Source organism: Panicum virgatum, chromosome 3K (genome assembly GCF_016808335.1).
Source record: "Panicum virgatum strain AP13 chromosome 3K, P.virgatum_v5, whole genome shotgun sequence".
Taxonomy (NCBI): Eukaryota; Viridiplantae; Streptophyta; class Magnoliopsida; order Poales; family Poaceae; genus Panicum; species Panicum virgatum.
This window is the reverse complement of record NC_053138.1, coordinates 63,088,609-63,109,127: the sequence shown is the minus strand read 5'-3', so window position 1 is coordinate 63,109,127 and position 20,519 is coordinate 63,088,609. Positions and strand designations below refer to the sequence as shown.

Below are 20,519 nucleotides of genomic sequence, written 5' to 3'. Positions count from 1 at the left end.
GTCCCACTCGCGGTTGTTTGATGTCATCGTACAGGGGATGTAGAGGTTCTTCCTCGATCCCCGCAGATGGAGCGTTAGGCCCCCGGGGCAGATGGGTCTCCTCACCCCTTACGAGATGGACTCGGTGTAGAGCTCGCCCCGAAAGAGGTGCCTCCACAGGTCCCAGTGGACCAGGACTCCCAAGTAGCCTTCGCAGACGGCGACGAAGACCGCCGCCTGCGAAATGGCGTTGGGGGCGAATTGATGCAGCTCCACCCCGTAGTGGTGGCAGAGCGCCCGGACGAATCTGCCGGCGGGGACGCCGAAGCCTCGCTCGTGTAGCCGCGCCAAGCTAACGATGTAGCCGCTCGGGGGCCTCGGCTCCTTCTCTAACCCTGGCGCAATCCACTCCAGGCGCGCAGGATCGGTGACCGCCGGCAGGAGTTCGGTGGCGACCAGCGCCTCCAGGTATGGTGCGTCGGCGGTGGACCGGCCCCAAGGCACTGGGTCCGCCATCCTCACTGGCTTCACCATGGTGACGGTGGAGGGGAACGAGGAAGGAGAGGCAAGAATGAGAGGAAGGTATGCTCACACTCTCCCTCTCCCTCTCTCTCGTCTGTTTGCTCGAGAGAGGGACGGCGGAAGGGGGGAGAAGGCAATGGCAAAGGTAAGCCGAACGGACTCGCTGCGCCTCCCTATTTAACCACGGCAGGCGGGTGGATTCGCCGCGACGGTTCCAAATCTACTGCATTCAATGCGGTAGATGCCACTCTCCCTGCCAACTGGGCCCCATGATCCTGCGGAACCACACGTGCGCGCAGTAATTGCAGAGGGACGGCTCCCGAAGCGGCGCGAGCGCACTATTGGTGACGTCCCATCACTCTGCGACCGCCCACGCCATTCTGTCTGCCCAAGAACGTCGCCTCAAAAGCCGCGCCAGCTCTACATGCATCGGGCCACGACGCGCATTACTCCACGACCCCGCGTGCCACGCCGAAAACTATGATGGAATATTCCCTTGTGGGGGAGGGAGTTCCTTACTAAGGAAGGAACTGCCATTCCGAGCCCTACTTATTAGGGGTTCGAAGGCTGACCCACCGAGGGTTCGAATAGCCACCCCAGATCAACAGGGTCAGAGGCAACATGGACGTGCTCATACAAAGCCTAAGCCTCGAGCGCGAAGTTTGAGATGTCCTACGTTGTGTTCGAGGCCGAACAGAGGCGGCTAGTAAGAGGGATCCCATCGAGGGAGAGCATCGAGCCCTCGGACCCAATCGAACGGGTTCGAGCCCTACCTAGCGAACCTTTGCAAGCACTTCATGGAACGTGTCTCCGGACCACGAGCCGACCCTCACCGAATAGGGCACAGACGTCCACTCGAACCACCCGCTAACAGCTCACCGAAGCATCCATGACTCGCGGCCCGGGCAAGGGTAGCATGGTTTGTTTCACCCCTCCTATTTGCGGAAAGGCAGACCAAGGGTCATAATTGCAAGACGGGGGTCCCCCTCGATTGCCCTCACATGGGCTGGGGCTCGGGGGCTCCTCGCACGCCTTGGCAAAAGCCGTACCCTTGAATAAGACGGCTGCCGCCCGGCGGTAAAGTCCTACGTGTCAGACATTCCCCCTTGCACGCTCAGTGAGCTATTTGAATTGGTTCATAAGGGATGAAGGTCGCCCTACCAGCTGAAAGGAATGCCGATGCCGGCTGAAATAATGCCGAGGCCGGCTGAAACGAATGCTCAGTGGCCTTGATACCTAATCAACCACACAAACATTATGTTCACAGCCCTTGGACGAGTGTTCCCACTCCTCCAAGGCCTCGGGGGCTACACCTGTGGGTGTGCTGACGCGCCCCCATGGAAAGAACTTTACAAATTCGAGGGGTAAAACCCCAAGTAATCGAACAAGAAAGCAAACCGCGCCAAAGATATAAAGACTTCATTGCTTTTTGCGAACAAAGATTACAAAGGGTTGTCGGCTCAAAGCCGTCATAAGAAACAAACACATTGCCACTTACGTGGCAATCTTTACTGTCTTGGGGAGGAATGGCCGCCTATAAAGGACACCAAGTCCTTGGCTGACATTTTGGCCTGGCTACGGGGAAAGCACGAGAAGCAATCTCCAGACCATGTGGGTCCGAGGGGATGCCCTTCTCGCAAGCTTTCTTCTAGCCTCTCCTCCTCCGAAGACTTTGCTGGGGGTCAAGATGGCGGACAGCACCCTCGACGCCATCTCTCTGAGAGCAACCTTGACGCCGACAGGGACGGTGCGAAGAACGGCGACGAAGCCTGGCACCGACACCATGATCAGGCACCTCAACGCCCCTTCAGGCTGAGGGACATCACAAAAGCAGGTCCACACAGGCCCGATGTTCTTCTGCTAATTCCACTGAAGCTGAGGGACGTCCAGCACACCCTCTCCAGCTATCGCCCGTCGCTCGCAAGCATTCTTCTAGCATCAGGACCTAAAAAAACCAGACCACCCAGTCCGGGGGCCGGCTACGGAAGACGAAAAGAAACATTACAAACTTAGGCAAAGCTAGAAGCATGAGCGGGAAAGTTGGAGAAAAAAGGGAGTCCCAGGACCCCTATTTATAGCCACATCAGGCACCAAACTTTAGCCTGTCGCAAGGATAGAGGTTTGGGTCGCCCGTGACGGCACGACACTCCGTGAAAGATGCCCTCGGTTACCGTACCGAGACATGACCGGACAAGGCGAAGCAGAGCCACTGGACGCCGAGCAGCGCATCATCGGCGCTGGCCGACTACCCTCAAACGGCGCATCGGGAAGCGACCAGGCGAGGCAGAGCTGAAACCCCGCACGCCGGACAGCACAGCGTCAGCACTAGCCGCAGAGTGGCAGGCGCCATCATGGCCCTGACCCGCTCAGCGCGCCAACGAGTCTCGCCACCAAAAAAAGACAAGAAGGGGCGCGCCCCAAAGTGCTTTTTCTGCAGGCGTACTACCCCGCCGCGCGAGTCATCGCGTCATGCGCAAACACGGGGGCTGCACCCACCGGGTGCACTCAGACGCGTCCAGCAGAAGCACTGTGCCGATCGATCACATCGAAGAGTAAAATCGCCAAATCACCCTCTGGCCGAGTCTCTGACTCGACCAAAGGCTCGGGGGCTACTGTCGGGTACCATAATTATGGGGCACCCTAACCCTGGGTTAAAACACTCTCAAACGCGCAAAACAGGACAGGTACCTAGGCCGATTCCTTTTCTAGAGCAGTACTGACGCCCAAACTCGGATGCCCAAAGCCGCTCTAGGAACAGGAAGCCCAAGTCACGTTCAGCCCATGGCCCATCACCACAGTACGGCCCCGCCGAGGCCTCGCCAGCCGTGGAACAAAATCCGCCTCGCTCGAGGGCTCCCTGCCGATGCCTCTCGAAGCGCAGGCAGTCTCCATCTCATTCGAGGCTCCCTCAGCCGAGCCCCCTTGCAGGGCCTCAGCGCGGGGGGAAACTCCGCCTCGCTCGAGACCGCCCTCGGCAGATTGGGGCAGCGGCCCAACCACCCGACGGGACGGGGTGCCTTTACTCGCCAACCACTCCACGGCATGGGGGGGAGTCAGATGTTGTCAGGCTGCGTCAGCTGGCGTAGGCCACCATACCACACAACGGATGTGACCGGCGTTCCGTCGGCCTGCGCCCGCCACTGTGCCACTATTCCCGGTGCGGTGCAGGTCTGCGGCACCCTGTGCGGACTTGCCTGACACACCCTCGCCACTGTGCCGCCTGCCCTTGTACTTTTCTTCCCTGCAGGACCCTCGTCGGGCATGGGCGATGACCCTCGGACACGGTACGGCCCTTGACCGGGGCAAGACTAAAGTCTTCCGCACCCTCGACGCCCTACCTCATCCAACGCCAGGCTCTGTGCACTCCGCAGTCACCGCCACGCCATCGACTGGCGCCACAGGACACGGACACGCCTTGGAAACAGTCAGAGGACTCGCAAGGATGACGACCATGCCCGACGTCATGCTCCGCAGCACTCAGCGACAGGAACGACCACTGTTCTCCCCCGGATCAGGAGGGAGAAGGGTGGCCCCGAAAATATCTTACACGTGTAACTCTCCCCTCCTTGGTCTATAAAAGGAGGAGGCAGACCCCCTAACACGGACACACGAACACCTGCATATGCACCCACCACTCTTGATATTGGCACTTGCCTCAATCGAACCTTAGCACCTCCAGGGACTTTGGAGCTTCTCTCCCTCTCTCGCTCAAGCTTGTATCCCCTACTACGAACACCTCGGTGCAAGTAACACAGTACATCCTCCTCTGCTGGACGTACGGCCCCCTCGGCTGGAACCTGGATAACCCCGGTGTAATTGTGTTTCTCTTTCATCAACCATCTGGAGACAGGGACACGCATCACATTTACCAGTTGGTATTGGGCCGCGAGGTCCGGACACCGACAGAATACTTCTTTAATTTTTAATATTAAGTCACGAAAAATGTTGGTTCAAAATCTGAAAAAAAAAATATTGATCGAACATTCCTCATACATAAAATAATTGAATTGTAGAAAAAAAAATGTTGAGTCAACATTTTTTATATATATCACCAGACCCCTGGCCAAATGCATAGTGCTGTTCAAATAATGATGACGACAGATCTTTTCATGTCAGCACGGCAAAAACTAATGATGCTAAACCTTAAAAAAAAAAGGATGCTCAATGTATATCGTGTCATCGGTCCAATCCCTTCATTTCCTTCGGCTCACACGACATTGGCATTAGGCAAACACACACTGATGCGTCGTTAAATGGACTCGTGCATGGTTCAAGCGTGCAACTCATGGAAGATGAATGACTGCATATTTGCATTTGCATGAACACTTATTAGATGATTTTTTTATAAACAGTTGCATATTTAGGAGCCAGACCACTAACAAAGGCTTGTATGCCATTCAGAATATTGCAAGAGATGGAGCAACTCGTATTTCCATGTGACTCTGTCAATGCCTTAACAAAAGTCAAATGCTCTTTGTCGTGGGGATTTTCAGGGGTACCCACAGCCGGGTGGCGGAGCGCACCCGCCTATTCCCAGTGAGGGAGTACTCGGGGAAGTACTAGGCGATGGGGCTAGATCTACGCTGAGATTGGGACTCAGGAACACACGATTTAGAGTGGTTCGGGCCGCCGGAGCGTAATACCCTACGTCCACTGGGAGATGTATTGTCTTGGTTGTGTGAATGAATCTATCCTCTGCTGGTCTTGGCCCTTACCCAGCCTGAGGTTTTCTAACGGCGCTCTCCCCTTTTATAGATCAAAGGGGGGGGGGCGGATACATAGAACGTTGATGCCCCGACAGGTGGGCCCAACGTGACTGAGGCTACAGTGGTAGCGAATCTTTCCTTCGATATGCGTACTGCTGCTCTTCTGACTCAGGGGGTCTTCTCTTGTCCCGTCTGCGAGGCGCCCGTTGGAGTAGCGTAGCTTGCGGCGTGGCCTGCTGAGGCTATTATGTAGCGTCATAATGGGTGAAGCCGAGACGTCGTATCCGACTGTTACGGCAGACTGGCAGACGCGGCATGGGCGGCGCCATCGGCTCCACTGCCTTGGTAATACGCGATCAATAGTGCCCCCTGGTCAGTCAAACGCCTCGGCTTCCACTATATCAAAGTGGACGTCCACCTACCGCAATAAATGCGAAGGTAGGTGGACCTCAATATGGAGACCAAGGGCCTCATACACGTGTCGGCCCCGGACCACCCTGAGGCGGGGCGTCCAAACTTTCCCTTGGAGAGGGGTCCGGTTGCTATCCAGGACCCTATGAGGGGTCCGGGACCCCGCGGGGGTCCGGATTCCTTGGGAGGTCCGGAGCCCTGGCTGCTTGCGCTTGAGCGCCTGTTTTTCCTGGGACACGTGGCGTTCCCAGACCTTCCCCGGCCGTGGAACAGGTCCGGACCTTTGTCGGGAGGACAGGACTTCGGACTGCAGGGGTCCGGCTGTTTGGTTGTAGTCAAGGATGACTACAAAGGCTCTTGCCTAGTCACAGCAAGAGGGGGTACCCCAGTCCTGGGGTACCGACAGTGGCCCCCGGCCCCACCTCGGGAGAGGTCCGAACCCGCGGGTGGGGCCACCACCGTGATGTGTTCCTACGCAACTTGATTGCGTTGGTGTGCTCTTGGAGAGAGTGGGCATCCCGGACCCCTGAGGCCGGTATGCTTGTTGCCTGGTTTAGGTACTAGAGTGCTCTCCACGGGGCGACGAAGGTGTAGGCTTAGGGTACGGAACCAAGCTAAGCGGCTACACGGACTTCGGATCGCTCAGGGGGTAGCACTACTTCCCGGACCCGGCTTTTGTCGACCGTGGCGAGCGGTCTCCGCCGGAGCGGGCCACCGGAGTGGACTTGGAGCGACCGGGGCGAGCGGTCTCCGCCGGAGCGGGCCACCGGAGTGGACTTGGAGCGACCGTGGCGAGCGGTCTCCGCCGGAGCGGGCCACCGGAGTGGACTTGGAGCGACCGGGGCGAGCGGTCTCCGCCGGAGCGGGCCACCGGAGTGGACTTGGAGCGACCGGGGCGAGCGGTCTCCGCCGGAGCGGGCCACCGGAGTGGACTTGGAGCGACCGTGGCGAGCGGTCTCCGCCGGAGCGGGCCACCGGAGTGGACTTGGAGCGACCGGGGCGAGCGGTCTCCGCCGGAGCGGGCCACCGGAGTGGACTTGGAGCGACCGTGGCGAGCGGTCTCCGCCGGAGCGGGCCACCGGAGTGGACTTGGAGCGACCGGGGCGAGCGGTCTCCGCCGGAGCGGCCGTTGCTGACAATCCGATGAAGCATGTTACCGGACCTCATAGTAAGGTGCAAAGAAACCAAGCCTTATACTAGAAGAGAGCCCGGGACCTCTAAAGTCAGCAGTCCTGGATACTAGAGTACTTGTAACAGGGTAGTGAAGTACGTAAACTTAGGGTACATTACCAGGCTAAGCCACGCGGAGCTTCTCTACCCCAGGATACAAATACCACTTCTCCAGAGCAGGTCCCTAGGGGTCCGGACTGCCTTCCAGCTAGAAAGGGTGTCTTCACCTGACCACAAGCCAGCAACTCAACTTGGATTGTTAGCAACAATGGTAAAGACTCTGTTTGGGAGGAAGAAATGGTCAACCGAAAAAACAGCCATCCAGAATGAATGAATGTAACCGGGGTGGAGCCTAGATAAGGTCAAGAAAGAAAATCTCCTTTATCATTGTGGTTATCACGGTATACATCAGAGGTCGGGATTACGAGGTCGGACCTCCACCGCTCCGGACCGCTTTTGCCTGTTTGTGTGATAGGGCCAGAGGCCGGGTTTACAAGGTCGGACCTTAACCGCTCTGGACACACACATAGACACCACGCTATTATAAAGGAGAAATTCTCTTATTCCTTTCTTAGGAGTAACCTACGGCTGCATGCTATACAGCGTGTTCTTCGGAGGTGAAGGCACCTTGGACGTGCCTGAACCGCATCATCCAGGATCACCTCGGGAGCTCGGGGGGCCCCTCCTTGCCTAAGAGCTGTCACATGCTTACATGGCATGAGACAAATTCTTTGGCCTTGAATGGAAGAGGCCCCCTCCCCCTGCCGTCGCCGTTGCCGATGGAAACCAGAACCCTTGCGCAGCAGATGGACCGGTGCGACGCGTGGAGAAGTGCGGTCGTTCGCCGGCTTGTCCTTGGTGCTAGCGCCAAGGGCCCCCGCGCGAGGTGGCGGGGTCCTGCCTGCAGCAGCACCGAGCAACGCTGAGGTGGATCTCCGGTGCTGCTGCGGCAGGAGGTCTCAGTCAACTTCCTCCGGGATGGCTGTCGGCTCTAGGCTCCAAGTTGAGAGAAAGCCTTGAGCCGACGTCATGCCATCGCAGAGGGGGCGTGGCCGTTGCTTGAGAGAAAACCTTGAGTCGACGTAGGAGCGGCGGCGCGCAGCGGCGCCTCTGCTGCATGCTGCTACGCCGGCTCTGAGGTGTCGCGGTGGCGACACACAGCAGACGCCGCTGCCGTGCGCCGCCGCACCGAGGTCGTCGGAGCGCCGGTGCCATAGCATGCAGAGTGAGTGTGCCTTCCTTCATCTTCAAGTTTGCCGTTGCAGAGGGAGAACGCAGCCCAGAGGCCTGAAGATCCAGCCAACGCCTGTCTTCCCCACGGTCGGCGCCAAAATGTCGTGGGGATTTTCAGGGGTACCCACAGCCGGGTGGCGGAGCGCACCCGCCTATTCCCAGTGAGGGAGTACTCGGGGAAGTACTAGGCGATGGGGCTAGATCTACGCTGAGATTGGGACTCAGGAACACACGATTTAGAGTGGTTCGGGCCGCCGGAGCGTAATACCCTACGTCCACTGGGAGATGTATTGTCTTGGTTGTGTGAATGAATCTATCCTCTGCTGGTCTTGGCCCTTACCCAGCCTGAGGTTTTCTAACGGCGCTCTCCCCTTTTATAGATCAAAGGGGGGGGGGCGGATACATAGAACGTTGATGCCCCGACAGGTGGGCCCAACGTGACTGAGGCTACAGTGGTAGCGAATCTTTCCTTCGATATGCGTACTGCTGCTCTTCTGACTCAGGGGGTCTTCTCTTGTCCCGTCTGCGAGGCGCCCGTTGGAGTAGCGTAGCTTGCGGCGTGGCCTGCTGAGGCTATTATGTAGCGTCATAATGGGTGAAGCCGAGCCGTCGTATCCGACTGTTACGGCAGACTGGCAGACGCGGCATGGGCGGCGCCATCGGCTCCACTGCCTTGGTAATACGCGATCAATAGTGCCCCCTGGTCAGTCAAACGCCTCGGCTTCCACTATATCAAAGTGGACGTCCACCTACCGCAATAAATGCGAAGGTAGGTGGACCTCAATATGGAGACCAAGGGCCTCATACACGTGTCGGCCCCGGACCACCCTGAGGCGGGGCGTCCAAACTTTCCCTTGGAGAGGGGTCCGGTTGCTATCCAGGACCCTATGAGGGGTCCGGGACCCCGCGGGGGTCCGGATTCCTTGGGAGGTCCGGAGCCCTGGCTGCTTGCGCTTGAGCGCCTGTTTTTCCTGGGACACGTGGCGTTCCCAGACCTTCCCCGGCCGTGGAACAGGTCCGGACCTTTGTCGGGAGGACAGGACTTCGGACTGCAGGGGTCCGGCTGTTTGGTTGTAGTCAAGGATGACTACAAAGGCTCTTGCCTAGTCACAGCAAGAGGAGGTACCCCAGTCCTGGGGTACCGACACTCTTGAAAGCCAGAAGCCAGAAGCACCTTACCATGAGCTTTTCAGCTTCTGTGTTTTAGGTGCATTTGACAAGATCCCGAAATCTAATGATCAAGTGCCCAGAAGCTGAAACAAACAAGACCTTATCAAATTCAGTAAAAAAATCATTTTTTAACAGAAGCAGATAACAACAAAGTTAAAGATTCTGTAACAGAAGTATTGTTGGTGATACTACGACTACGAAACAAAAAGCCACAATTATTTGCTCCCATGCAGAGCCCCTATATATCCTGTTACTAGTGACACCTAGGGGTGGTAATGGGTCATAGCTCTAGCGATCTTTTCACATCTCAATAAAACTCTTAAATTTAGCACAAAATTATATAATATTAGAGTCCAGTCTTTTTAGAGTCCGGCACTTAGATTTTTTAGTTCAAAATATTAGGCCCTTTATCACCTGACACCATCAACCGTACCGCGTCTAACACTTGAGCTCATCAAGAGGAGCGTGTATAACGGGGATCAACCGCAGTGGCTCCTTCCGGACTACCGATACACCAACTGATGTCTCAGTCATGTCAAGGTCCTCGGACGCCATGGCATCGGGAAGCTTCCAGTCGAAATGGTAGAGGAGCTGAGCCAAGCAAAACTCGATGCCGGCGAGCCCAAATTCTATTCCGGGGCAGATCCTCCGGCCGGCGCCGAACGGCAGGAACTCGAAGCTGCTTGTCCCCTTGTAGTCGACGTCTCTGTCGAGGAATCTCCCCGGACGGAACGCCTCTGCATCCTCCCAGTAGCTGGGGTCCCTGCCCATAGCCCACGCGTTGATCACCACCCTGCTGCCGGCCGGGATCGTGTAGCCGCCGAGACGGCACTGCTCCTTGCAAACCCTGGGGACTAGTAGAGGCGCCGGCATGTGCAGCCGGAGCGTCTCCTTGACGACGAGCTTGAGGTAGCGGAGCTGCCCGACATCGTTGTCTCCTAGGTGTGTGCGTGTCTCTCCCACCTTCGTTTTCGTCCTCACCTCCTCCTGGACTTTGGCCATCTCTTTGGGGTTCTTGATCAGCTCTGCCATTGCCCACTCTATCGTTGTTAACGATGTCTCCGTCCCACCAACAAACATGTCCTGCAACGTATCCATTTCATTCCATCATCATCAGTTGTTGATAGATTTTAGGTAAATTTTTTTGGAAGAGAGAGATGCTATATATACCATGATCACAGCCTTGATGTTGTCTTGCGTAATTGGCACCTCCATGTCTGGCTGTTCCATAGCATTGAGAAGCACATCAAGCATGTTCTCGGCGGTGTCCTTGGACTTCTCCTGCCGCTTCAACTTCTCCTGCCGGAGCTTCTTCTTGCGCTCTCCAATGATGTCCTCGAAGAGCTCGTCGACCTGGCGGTGCACCCGCCGCAGCCGGAGCCGCATTGGGACGTCGAGGAAGCTCAGCGACGGGAAGTGGTCCGACAGGCTGAACGCCGACGTGAGCTTGAGGCCCTCCTTCAAGATGGCGCCCCTGTGCTCGACCGTCTCGCCCAACACCGTCCTGCTGACGACGGCGCTGCTCAGGGCCTCGAGCATGGGCCGGAGGTAGATGGCCGTGCCCGGCGGCTGCCCGGCGATCCTGCCCACGAGAGCACGCGTCTCCTCCCTCCGTACGGGCTCGAAGGACCTGACCCGGCTTGAGGAGAGGAGATCGACGACGCACATCTTGCGCAGGCGGCGCCAGTGGGGGCCGCCGGAGGCGAAGGCGACGTCGGCGCAGCCGTAGAGGAGGGCCTTGGGCCCCGTGAGCTCCGGGCGGTGGGCGAAGTTGGCGTCCTGCACCTTCATGACCTCCCTGGCCGCCTCGCGGGAGGAGACGACGACGAGGCCGACCTGCCCCGTCTGGAGGTGCATCACCGGGCCGTGCTCGCGGGCGAGACGGGTGAGGGTGTGGTGGGGTAGCTCGCCGCCGGTGGCCATCAGGTGGTGGATGCTGCCGATCAGCGGGAGCTTCGACGGGCCCGGTGGGAGAGACGGCGTGGAGGAGCCAGCGCCAGCATTATTCTTGATCATGAATACTGCTGCTGCTGCTGCTGCTGCTCGTATAAACAGGAGTAGTGCTACAACTACGACGAGCGTCGAGATTAGAGCAGGTAATAAAGCAGTTAACATTTCCATAACGATCGTGTTTGTGTGTGAGAGAGAGGCTGCAAGCACGATGTCAAATAACATGATGCTATGCTATGGCTTATGGAGGCAACATTTATAGTGACCTTTGATCGGCCTTTCTTCAAGAACATTATTATTATTCCTCATACACACGTCGATCGTGTCAGTCTACACGGCAAACATTGAGTTTCCGGTAGTGCTCGTCGACGATCCCATGTCTGCGTTCTGTGTAGACTGTTGACTGAGGCCGTGTTTAGTTGGTGCGTAAAATTTTTTTCATTGGAATCTTGCTAATTTGAAGTACTAAATGAAATCTATTTATAAAACTTTTTGCACAGATGGGTTGTAAATCGCGAGACGAATCTAATGATGCTAATTAATTCATGATTAATCAATAATTATTGGATAGTTACTATAGCATCACTGTTACAAATCATGGATTAAGTAGGCTCATTAGATTCGTCTCGCGATTTACAGCCCATCTATACAAAAAAATTTGTAAATATACTTCATTTAGTACTCCATGCATGTGTCGAAACATTCGATGTGATGGTTTTTTTTGTGTTTACGGGGTTTATGGAGTGGGAACTAAACAGGGCCTGGACATTCTTTCGTTGCCAGAGACTAGAATTTCCATTGGAAAATTAAACAGGCATCCGTCGTTGCCAAGAGATCAGGCATTGAACTAACCGCGAAGGTACCATTGTACTGTTTGGTTCCCGGATGTTTTCTAGGTGCTTTTAGTTTTGTTGCATTGGGTCAGCAAGCGCCACATTATATTTGAACTTGAACTTCTCGCGTCTTCGCTGGCCGTCTCAAAATATAATTTTGCCTGTTTGAATCTGAACTTCTTCTATCCAATAATGCAACTCGTCGTTGGTCAGATATGGGCTGGACTGAGCACATTTTTAATTGGAACCCTGTGACTTTGACACACCACAATTTTTAGCTTATGTCAACCCTTCTCGATAAAGCGCGTGCCAACCAGTTAACAGCCGGCGGCTACTGGGCCAACTACCTCTATGTAAACACGATCTCTGCCAACTCACCAAAACCCGGAAGTTCTATTTTTTTAGAGGAGAATAAATATGTATCAATTGTTGAATCGGATACAACAATGGGCCGAAAATCTGTTACATGACTGGTGGTCTAGTTACTCCCATCAACATCTCAATAATTCTGTTTGTAGCCACCCTTATTAACTTCCGTCGACATCGATGACACTATAACCTAATAATGAAATGAATCAGGTAGGGATGCTCGCTATCCCCCCGTTGACCCTCAAATAAAAAAAAACAAATCAACGTACGATCAAAGTCTCCAACATGTGTTCATCTGGCTTGTGCTAGCACGGCAATAGTGCAGGACACATGCAGCTCGGCCCATAAAAGGGCTCCTCGCTCGCTCTCCGAAGCTGACTAGCTAGCTTCCGCATCCATGGCGGCCACTCTCCATTCGGGCGCGCTCTACATGGTAGCCACAGTCATATTGGTTGATGTTTCTTTACAAGGGTCTCCCGTTGGAGCTGCCCATATGATCACTGCAACACAGCCGCTCTCCGGCCAACAGAAGTTGGTCTCGCAGGGTGGCAAGTTCGCTCTGGGGTTTTACCAGCCAGGTAACTACTTAACTCTTCATTATCCGTGTCCCATCTGATGAGTACTATGCCGATTTTTTTTGTCTTTTCTTCTGTTATGTCATAATAATGTTCTGATTTTCCATTTTGTCGCTAGATCGTCGACCAGTGTTTTCAAATCGTAAAATTGTGTCTAGTCATAAGGATACCATAAGACGATTAGTCGTGATTAGTCGAGCCTGGTCGATTCTAATCGTAGTATAGTCATCACGTATACTCTAGGACCGATATACAATATAGTATATTGTTTTAAGCAAAGATCAAGATAATTTTGATGGTTACATGGTCACTAACTTAGTAATTTATGATTATATAGCAAGTCCGTTCAATGCCACTAAGAATAAAGTTTGAACTACCTGCGAGCTGAGCATAGAAGCTCACACCAATACTCACCTGATGACATGAGTGAGCGAGACTCATATATAAAACTTAATGGACCACCAAATTACGAGCCAAAAGGTCAAACCCATCGATGGCCCAAAAGTTGCCCAGAGATTGCTGTAAACTTATCGTCCTTACGCTAATCGGACAACTAATCACCGTTAGTCAACGATTAGTCAGACGACCAGATTTCTAGTCGATATAATCGTCTCAGTGGACCTGATCGGTGCTGGCAGACCGATAAGCACGATTAACCATGACTAATCATGATTAGTCGGATGACTCAAAAACAATGTCGTTGATGTTTTAAAATGTGAAAGATTCGCCTAGTTTTTATAATGTGTAGCCAATCACAATTGATATTTCCGTTTTTACATATCTTGTACCTTACATAACACCAGGTACTAATAACAATATAAATACAACCTAGCTCGCTGCACGGTCTTAACTAACATAATTTTTTTTCTTCTCGAAAGGCCGTATGTCTCGGCATTAATTAATAAGAAGAGGCAGCAATACAGGCCCCAGAGGCACCAAGGTTTTACCAGATCCGAAAACAAATCGTATCAGGCTGGGGTATCGGAATAGCCCCACAATAATAAAAGAAAAAACATACAGAGATTAACTAACATAATCATAATCATATAGGGACGGGGGCCTTGATAGTTGTGGCGTGTTGTGTTATTGGGCGATGAGGAGATAGTGGTGGAAGGGGACGCCGACACCCTGTCAGTGGCCTAGCATGCTCGAGGCTAGATATCAAGCCGGTTCGGCTCAGGTCGACCAAGCTAGAAGTCAGTCTCCGCTCGGCTAGTTTGCCAGCTCTATGTAGCTGGTTTATTAGCTCGTGAGCCAGCTCAAAAAATAATAGGTATGAGAGCTAGAGCCGTAGGCGCTAAGCAGATCTTGGCGATGGACGCGGCCGTGTGGCACACAAGGGGGACGGCGCGGTGTGGCTACGGGCCTACGCGGGGCTGGCGTGCCGCTGCGTGGGGCGCGGCCACGCCACCTGCCTGGCCGGACGGGAAGTGGAGGCCGGAGGTGCGGACCGCGAAGTGTTGTGCTGTGTGAGAGCAAGTATAACGATGGGCGTTGAGCTAGCTGGGTTCCTACGTGGGTGGAGAAAGAGCATGAGAGAGAGTGTGTGGGCGGCTGCCGAAACGCCCGCAGCGAGCCGGCGAAATCAGAAATCCTCTCACTGCCACGCATTAAATACTAGTGGACTCCACCCCATGCATGGTGACCTGGCACCGCTCTCAGCCGGCTGCCGACGAATTCTATTAACCATGCTCTGAGGTGCGGAGGACAGAGGTGGAGGCGTGAAGGACGGGGCGAAGGCGCGAAGGACTGTGGAGGCGCCGCTGCATGATGGGCGATGGGGGAATCGAGGAGATAGGGAATCAGAAGGGTAGAGGGAGAGCTGGGAGTATTTTTCAATAAAACACCGAGTTAAAATCTAGGCTCGGCTCAGTGATATTTTTCAACGAGCCAAATCGAGGCGAGCCACTAGTGAGCTCAGACGAGAGAGCCATGAGTTTTTGTTCAGAGTTGGAGCTGGGCAAGAGAGAGGGGGGCTCAGGGCCGGTAATCCTATATATCTTTCGGAAGTTTTTTTTCTTCCCCATCTTCAAGTGTTTGAGATCCGTGCAAGCAACTACAACCATCGGATCCATCCAAACCCTAACTTCCTCTCTCCTCAACCTACCTCTCCTCTCTCTCCTGTGCGTGCCGCCCGCCGCCGCTTGCGCCCTCCTTCGCCACCCGCCGTCTGCGGCCTCCTCGGAGAAGATGAAGGAAGATGTTGGGTTCAACATTTTTAAAATATTAATTTCAACATTTTCGAAACACTGGTTCAACATTTCTCAATTGTTGAATCAACATTTTCAAAATGTTAGTCATCATTTTCGAAATATTAGTTCAACATTTTTTCAATAAATGGGCCTTAGTGGACTTTATAGATAACTTGCTTAACTATCTTCCACAAGATGTATAGGAGCTCCCGCTCGTGCAATTGGTTCCATGGACGCCAAATTTGACGAATCGCGTGTGCTCTTATGCAGAGGAAACATGTGGGCAAGATATGAATTTAGCCGTTTAAGGGACAAGAGAAATGGCAAAAAGACTTAAGTGCCTCGGGATGAGATTGGCCCGGGGGGGGGGGGGGGCGTAGCGTAGTGGGTGGGGGTTTATGTAATGGGAGACCAATAAATTGTCGCCATCAATTGTATGGTCCAAAGCCATATAAATTATCGGCATTGGACATGCGCCATTCAGTTGATATCTGTTATTTTCGAACAAAATTATATATATATATATAGTGTATTATATGTATATGATTAGAAAATAAAAAATGACACAATAAACCAGACTACTAAAGTCCCCATCTCTCTTTTTATAGAAAAAAAAAAGAGAACATCGGCCCAAATCCCTCACCCACCGCCGGCCCATATTCATTACCCTCCCACAGCCCAAAAAATGAATATCATACCGATTTCCCCAAGGCCCTCCTCCCACCCTCCCGACGACCGCCTCGCCGCCGCCTGACTTGTGCCTCGCCGCCTCCCGGCTGCCCGCGCCCGTCGCCCCAGGGGCCCGGGACCCGCGCTCGCGGCTCGCGCAGGGGCCAGCCGGGCAGGCTCCCGCCGCAGCCGTGTGCCGTGGCGGTGTGCCCACGCCGTGCGTCACGCAGGCCACAGGGGCGCCGTCACGCTACGCAGGACGCCGGACGCCGGCCGCCGGCTCACGGCCACCTAGGGGGCGGGGGTAGGGGCGCACGCGCACTGAGGTCTGAGCAAGAGCCAAGAAGCTAGTGAACCAAGGTGAGCGGGATTGAAAATTTATTCATATTTGGTAAAATTAAGTCATTGCAATTTGTGATTACTTATAGATTTGTGGTATGTTAGCACTTAGCAGCAATGTAGACACTGCAAAAAAAAAATGGCGGGGTAGCGGCGACGGCGGCCTAGCGGGCGGGTAGGGCCAGAACGCAGCGTAGGGCGGCCGAGCGCCGGGTGCAGTGAGCAGGCGGCACACCGGCGGAGCGTAGCTGACAAGCGGCAATACCGGGCGCCAAAACTTTTTGTCCTTTGAGAATTTTGAATACTCAGAGCCCAAATCTTGAGCCTGCCCATCATTACCGGTTGAACGGAGCCGATGGCTTTAATATAGCTATCAATTTAGCAATGAGACCAACGATGGTGAAGTAAGCTCCATCGGTTGCTTCCTAGAGCTCATAGCGAGATTACAACTATCAATCCTCTGAGGCAATCAATGCAATAAAAGTCATCACTGTTGAGTTTTGGCTGGAACAACTGATGGCAGCAGCCTAAAGTTGAAAAGATTAGGCCTGCATTAACAACGAGTTTAGCCGACGTGATTCGCCTTAGTTCTAGTAGTGTATTTAAAGTAACTTATGTGCTTTATTCAATGATGAAATTTTACTTTTATTATAGGTGGTGACTCCCAAGACAAATGGTATCTTGCAATATGGTATAACAAGGTGCCGAAAGTTGCTCCGGTGTGGATAGCCAATAGGGAGACGCCAATCTCCAACCCTGCCTCATCAGTGTTAACTATCTGGACTGATGGCAACTTGGTTCTTCTCAACAAGTCTAGATCTGCAGTTTGGTCTAGCAACACCACAATCACTGCTGGAGCCTCCAACACCACAGTGGTTGCTGTGCTCCTTAACACCGGCAACCTAGTTCTTGCATATGCATCCAACACCTCCAATATGATATGGCAAAGCTTTGATCACCCCATCGACACCCAAATTCCTGGCATGAAGTTTGGACGGAACAAGGTCACAGGTGTGAGCAACTGCCATGTCTCATGGAGAAACCATATAGACCCATCTCCAGGCATCTTCTCAATCACCATGGACCCAAACGTAGAGGCACAATTCTTGTTCATATGGAACAACTCTCGGACGTATTTCACACCTGGGAAGTTCAACACCCAGACAGGCGCATTTAGCGCCATACCAGCAATGACAGTTATGTCTCAGCCACACTCGATATACTCATATGACTATGTCAACAATGACAAGGAGGAGTACTTCTTGCTCACCATCAAAGACGATAACATCTTCCTCCGCACCCTGATTGACCCATCAGGCCAGCAAAAGGGGATGGTATGGCTGGAGGAGAAGCAAGACTGGGTGTTATATTTTGTGCAGCCCAGTTTGTGCTCCGTCTATTCCTATTGCGGGGCCTTCAGCTGGTGCGTCGCGGACAGTGTCCCTATGTGCAGCTGCCTTAGGGGCTTCAGCCCGCAGAGCCCAACAGAGTGGAGCTCAGGAAACTACACTGGAGGGTGCACCAGGAATGTTGCATTGCCATGCCGCTTGAGTGGTGGAGGCTCAACGCCATCAATGAGTAGTAGAGATGAGGAGGATAGATTCTACATGATCAGCAATGTGAGGTTATTACCTGATGGTGATGGGTCACATACCATGCAAGCTGCAAGCAAAAGTGACTGTGAGGTAGCCTGCCTTAACAACTGTTCTTGCTTGGCTTACTCTTACAACGGCACCTGCTCTTTTTGGTACACTGATTTGATGAACTTGCAAGAAGATCCAGACAACAAAGGGGATAGTATTTTCATCCGGCTTCCTGCTTCTGAGATCCCACGCATCAAATCTACTAGAGGGCGAACAATTGGGGTTGTCACAGTAATCTCTGCACTCGCACTGGGTGTATGCATTATTGCTGTTTCACATTTTCTTCGTAGGAGAAGAAGGATCAAAGGTTTACATAACATTGGCGTGAACCTGATAGCTTTCAAGTACAGAGACCTACAACTGATGACCAAGAACTTTTCTGATAAGCTAGGTGGAGGTTCATTCGGCTCCGTGTTCAAAGGAGTCCTTCCGGATGGCACTGTTGTGGCAATCAAGAAGCTCGAAGGTGTTCGTCAAGGCGAGAAGGAGTTTCGAGCAGAGATGAGTACACTTGGAAGAATTCACCATGTAAACCTGATCCAACTGCTCGGGTTCTGCTCCGAGGGAGAGCACAGGCTGCTCGTCTATGAGTACATGCCACATGGTTCACTGGATGGGTGCCTGTTCAAGACTAGCTCTGATGATGATGTCCTGTCCTGGAACATGAGATACCAAATAGCCATCGGAGTTGCCAAAGGGTTAACTTACCTGCACGACAAGTGCATGGATTGCATCATCCACTGTGATATCAAGCCACAAAATATTTTGCTGGATGCATCTTGCGCCCCTAAAGTGGCGGATTTCGGGCTGGCAAAGCTGCTAGGCCGGGATTTCAGCAGGGTCATGACGACGATGCGAGGAACCATCGGGTACCTGGCACCCGAATGGATAAGCGGCACGGCCATCACCGTGAAAGCCGATGTGTACAGCTACGGGATGATGCTCTTTGAGATCATCTCGCGGAAAAGAAACACAGAGTTCGGGAAGCAGCACATGGACAAGTTCTTCCCGGTGCTGGTTGCAGAGAAAATTCAGGAAGGAGACGTGAAGGCGCTGTTGGATGCTGACATGAGAGGAGACGCCAACTTGGAGGAGCTCGAGAGGGCTTGCAAGGTTGCCTGTTGGTGTGTCCAGGCAGACGAGTCATCGAGGCCGACCATGGGAGCAGTTGTACAGATGTTGGAGGGCCTTGTGCAGGTTAATATGCCGCCAGTTCCACGATTCCTTCAGGTTCTTGATGAGTATGCAGGCCAATCGACAGATACTTGGACCGAATTTTCATCAAGCTCTTGTTGAGCAATACATGAGGACATGATTTTTTTCTTTGTGATGTAAATAAACCCTGTAAAATGGTTTCCTGTAAAGTTTAGTGGATTATTTATGCTTTGTTAATTTAAATCAGTCATATTTCTGCCGCTCAATGGAATCCCTTCCAAAAAAATTCATCAGGAGACAGCGAAGCAACTGGATTATTTGTGTATTGTAAACTGCTTCCTTCTGCCTGCATGCCTGCACACAGGAAGGACTCGCAAATGGATCAAGCCTAATGACAAACGATCCTGATCATCAGCTGCAATTTCATCCAGAAGCGGCGGGAGCATTTCCATGTCGTCGGACGAGCGTCCGCCTTCCCACTCCATCATCGCCGCCACGCCCTCCCGTTTGTCACCGGAGGCAACACCAGCGCACCGCTGCGCGTTGACCTTGCAGCGTCTCCGTGGCCGCAGCAAGACTTCGCCAGCCTCAAAGTTAGGATCACAGTTTTTTTTAGCACATTTAATAATTAGTGAGTAATTAAGAAAAACGAGTAACTTGGGAGGTTTTTGTTTTGTAATGTAAACATAGATGCAATGGGATCTAGTAGCAGCATAGATTTAAGAGAGAAAAAGAAAAACTTATCTCAAGAACTTAGCATTACAAGAGTAATAGCCGGCTGTGGCTATAAGCTTGTAACTCACTTCTCTTCTCTCCCCCCTTCTCTTTCTTCCAACTCAGCATAAATATAATGTGACATTCCATTTAGCCCACCTAAATCATCTTATAATACTTGCTCTAAATGAAATGATCCGTCGCGCAAGATTCCTCGCGACTGGTGACTGCATGCGACTCCGCGTGCGCCACGCTATGCCATTTCCCCGTTCTTTGTGATGCAATTACCTAACATTGATTAACAGCCGCATTGGATGAGATTACACAATCCACATCCACACGGCCACACTAGAGGCTCCACACCTCTAGTGCTCCACGCAAGAACGATGCCACTGCCGTAGCTGCGACTTCATAACTATTGTGCCTGGCCTATGCGTGGCTCCCTCTAGCGTTTGTGCGCTGTCGTCCAGCGAGTCTTGCTTTGCTAGCGTCAGGACCACTCTCGAACACTCTCGCATGCACTAGATTTTAAATTTCACTTGCTATTTGTTTTTGAATTTTCAAGTTTCAAGAAGTATATGTGTGATATTGATTTATATCTTAATTTATGAATTAGCATATAGTGTTGCTAGAACATATTTTACCATAATATCATATATAATACTACTAGTTTTTAAAAAAATCTATTTCGGATATATCTGGCTTATTGGTAAAAATTTATATATATAATTAGTACTATTCTTTAGAGGGCCCAACTCTAATCCCTTGTCCTGAGCCCCGAAATCCTCAGGACCGGCCCTGCCCGCTATTGAAATATTTTTTTTCACAATCCCTTACCCAAACTACTAGTGTACTACAATGATTTTTTTAAAAAAATATTAGACCGCGA

General features: G+C 52.7%; 2 protein-coding genes across 2 annotated transcripts; one reads left to right on the top strand and one right to left on the bottom strand.

The window, feature by feature from the left end:
- Nucleotides 1–9,629: 9,629 nt before the first annotated feature.
- Nucleotides 9,630–11,306, bottom strand: LOC120701155 (desmethyl-deoxy-podophyllotoxin synthase-like). The gene is made up of 2 exons (XM_039985298.1): nt 10,362–11,306; nt 9,630–10,274 (listed from the first exon to the last, which is right to left on the bottom strand). The coding sequence occupies exons 1-2, from the start codon at nt 11,304–11,306 to the stop codon at nt 9,630–9,632; spliced, it is 1,590 nt and encodes a 529-aa protein (XP_039841232.1).
- Nucleotides 11,307–15,830: 4,524 nt separating this feature from the next.
- LOC120700199 (G-type lectin S-receptor-like serine/threonine-protein kinase At2g19130) lies at nt 15,831–19,182 on the top strand. The gene is made up of 2 exons (XM_039984417.1): nt 15,831–16,139; nt 16,773–19,182. Exon 2 carries the CDS (start codon nt 17,054–17,056, stop codon nt 19,055–19,057), a length of 2,004 nt encoding a protein of 667 aa, XP_039840351.1. The 5' UTR covers nt 15,831–16,139; nt 16,773–17,053; the 3' UTR covers nt 19,058–19,182.
- Nucleotides 19,183–20,519: the final 1,337 nt, after the last annotated feature.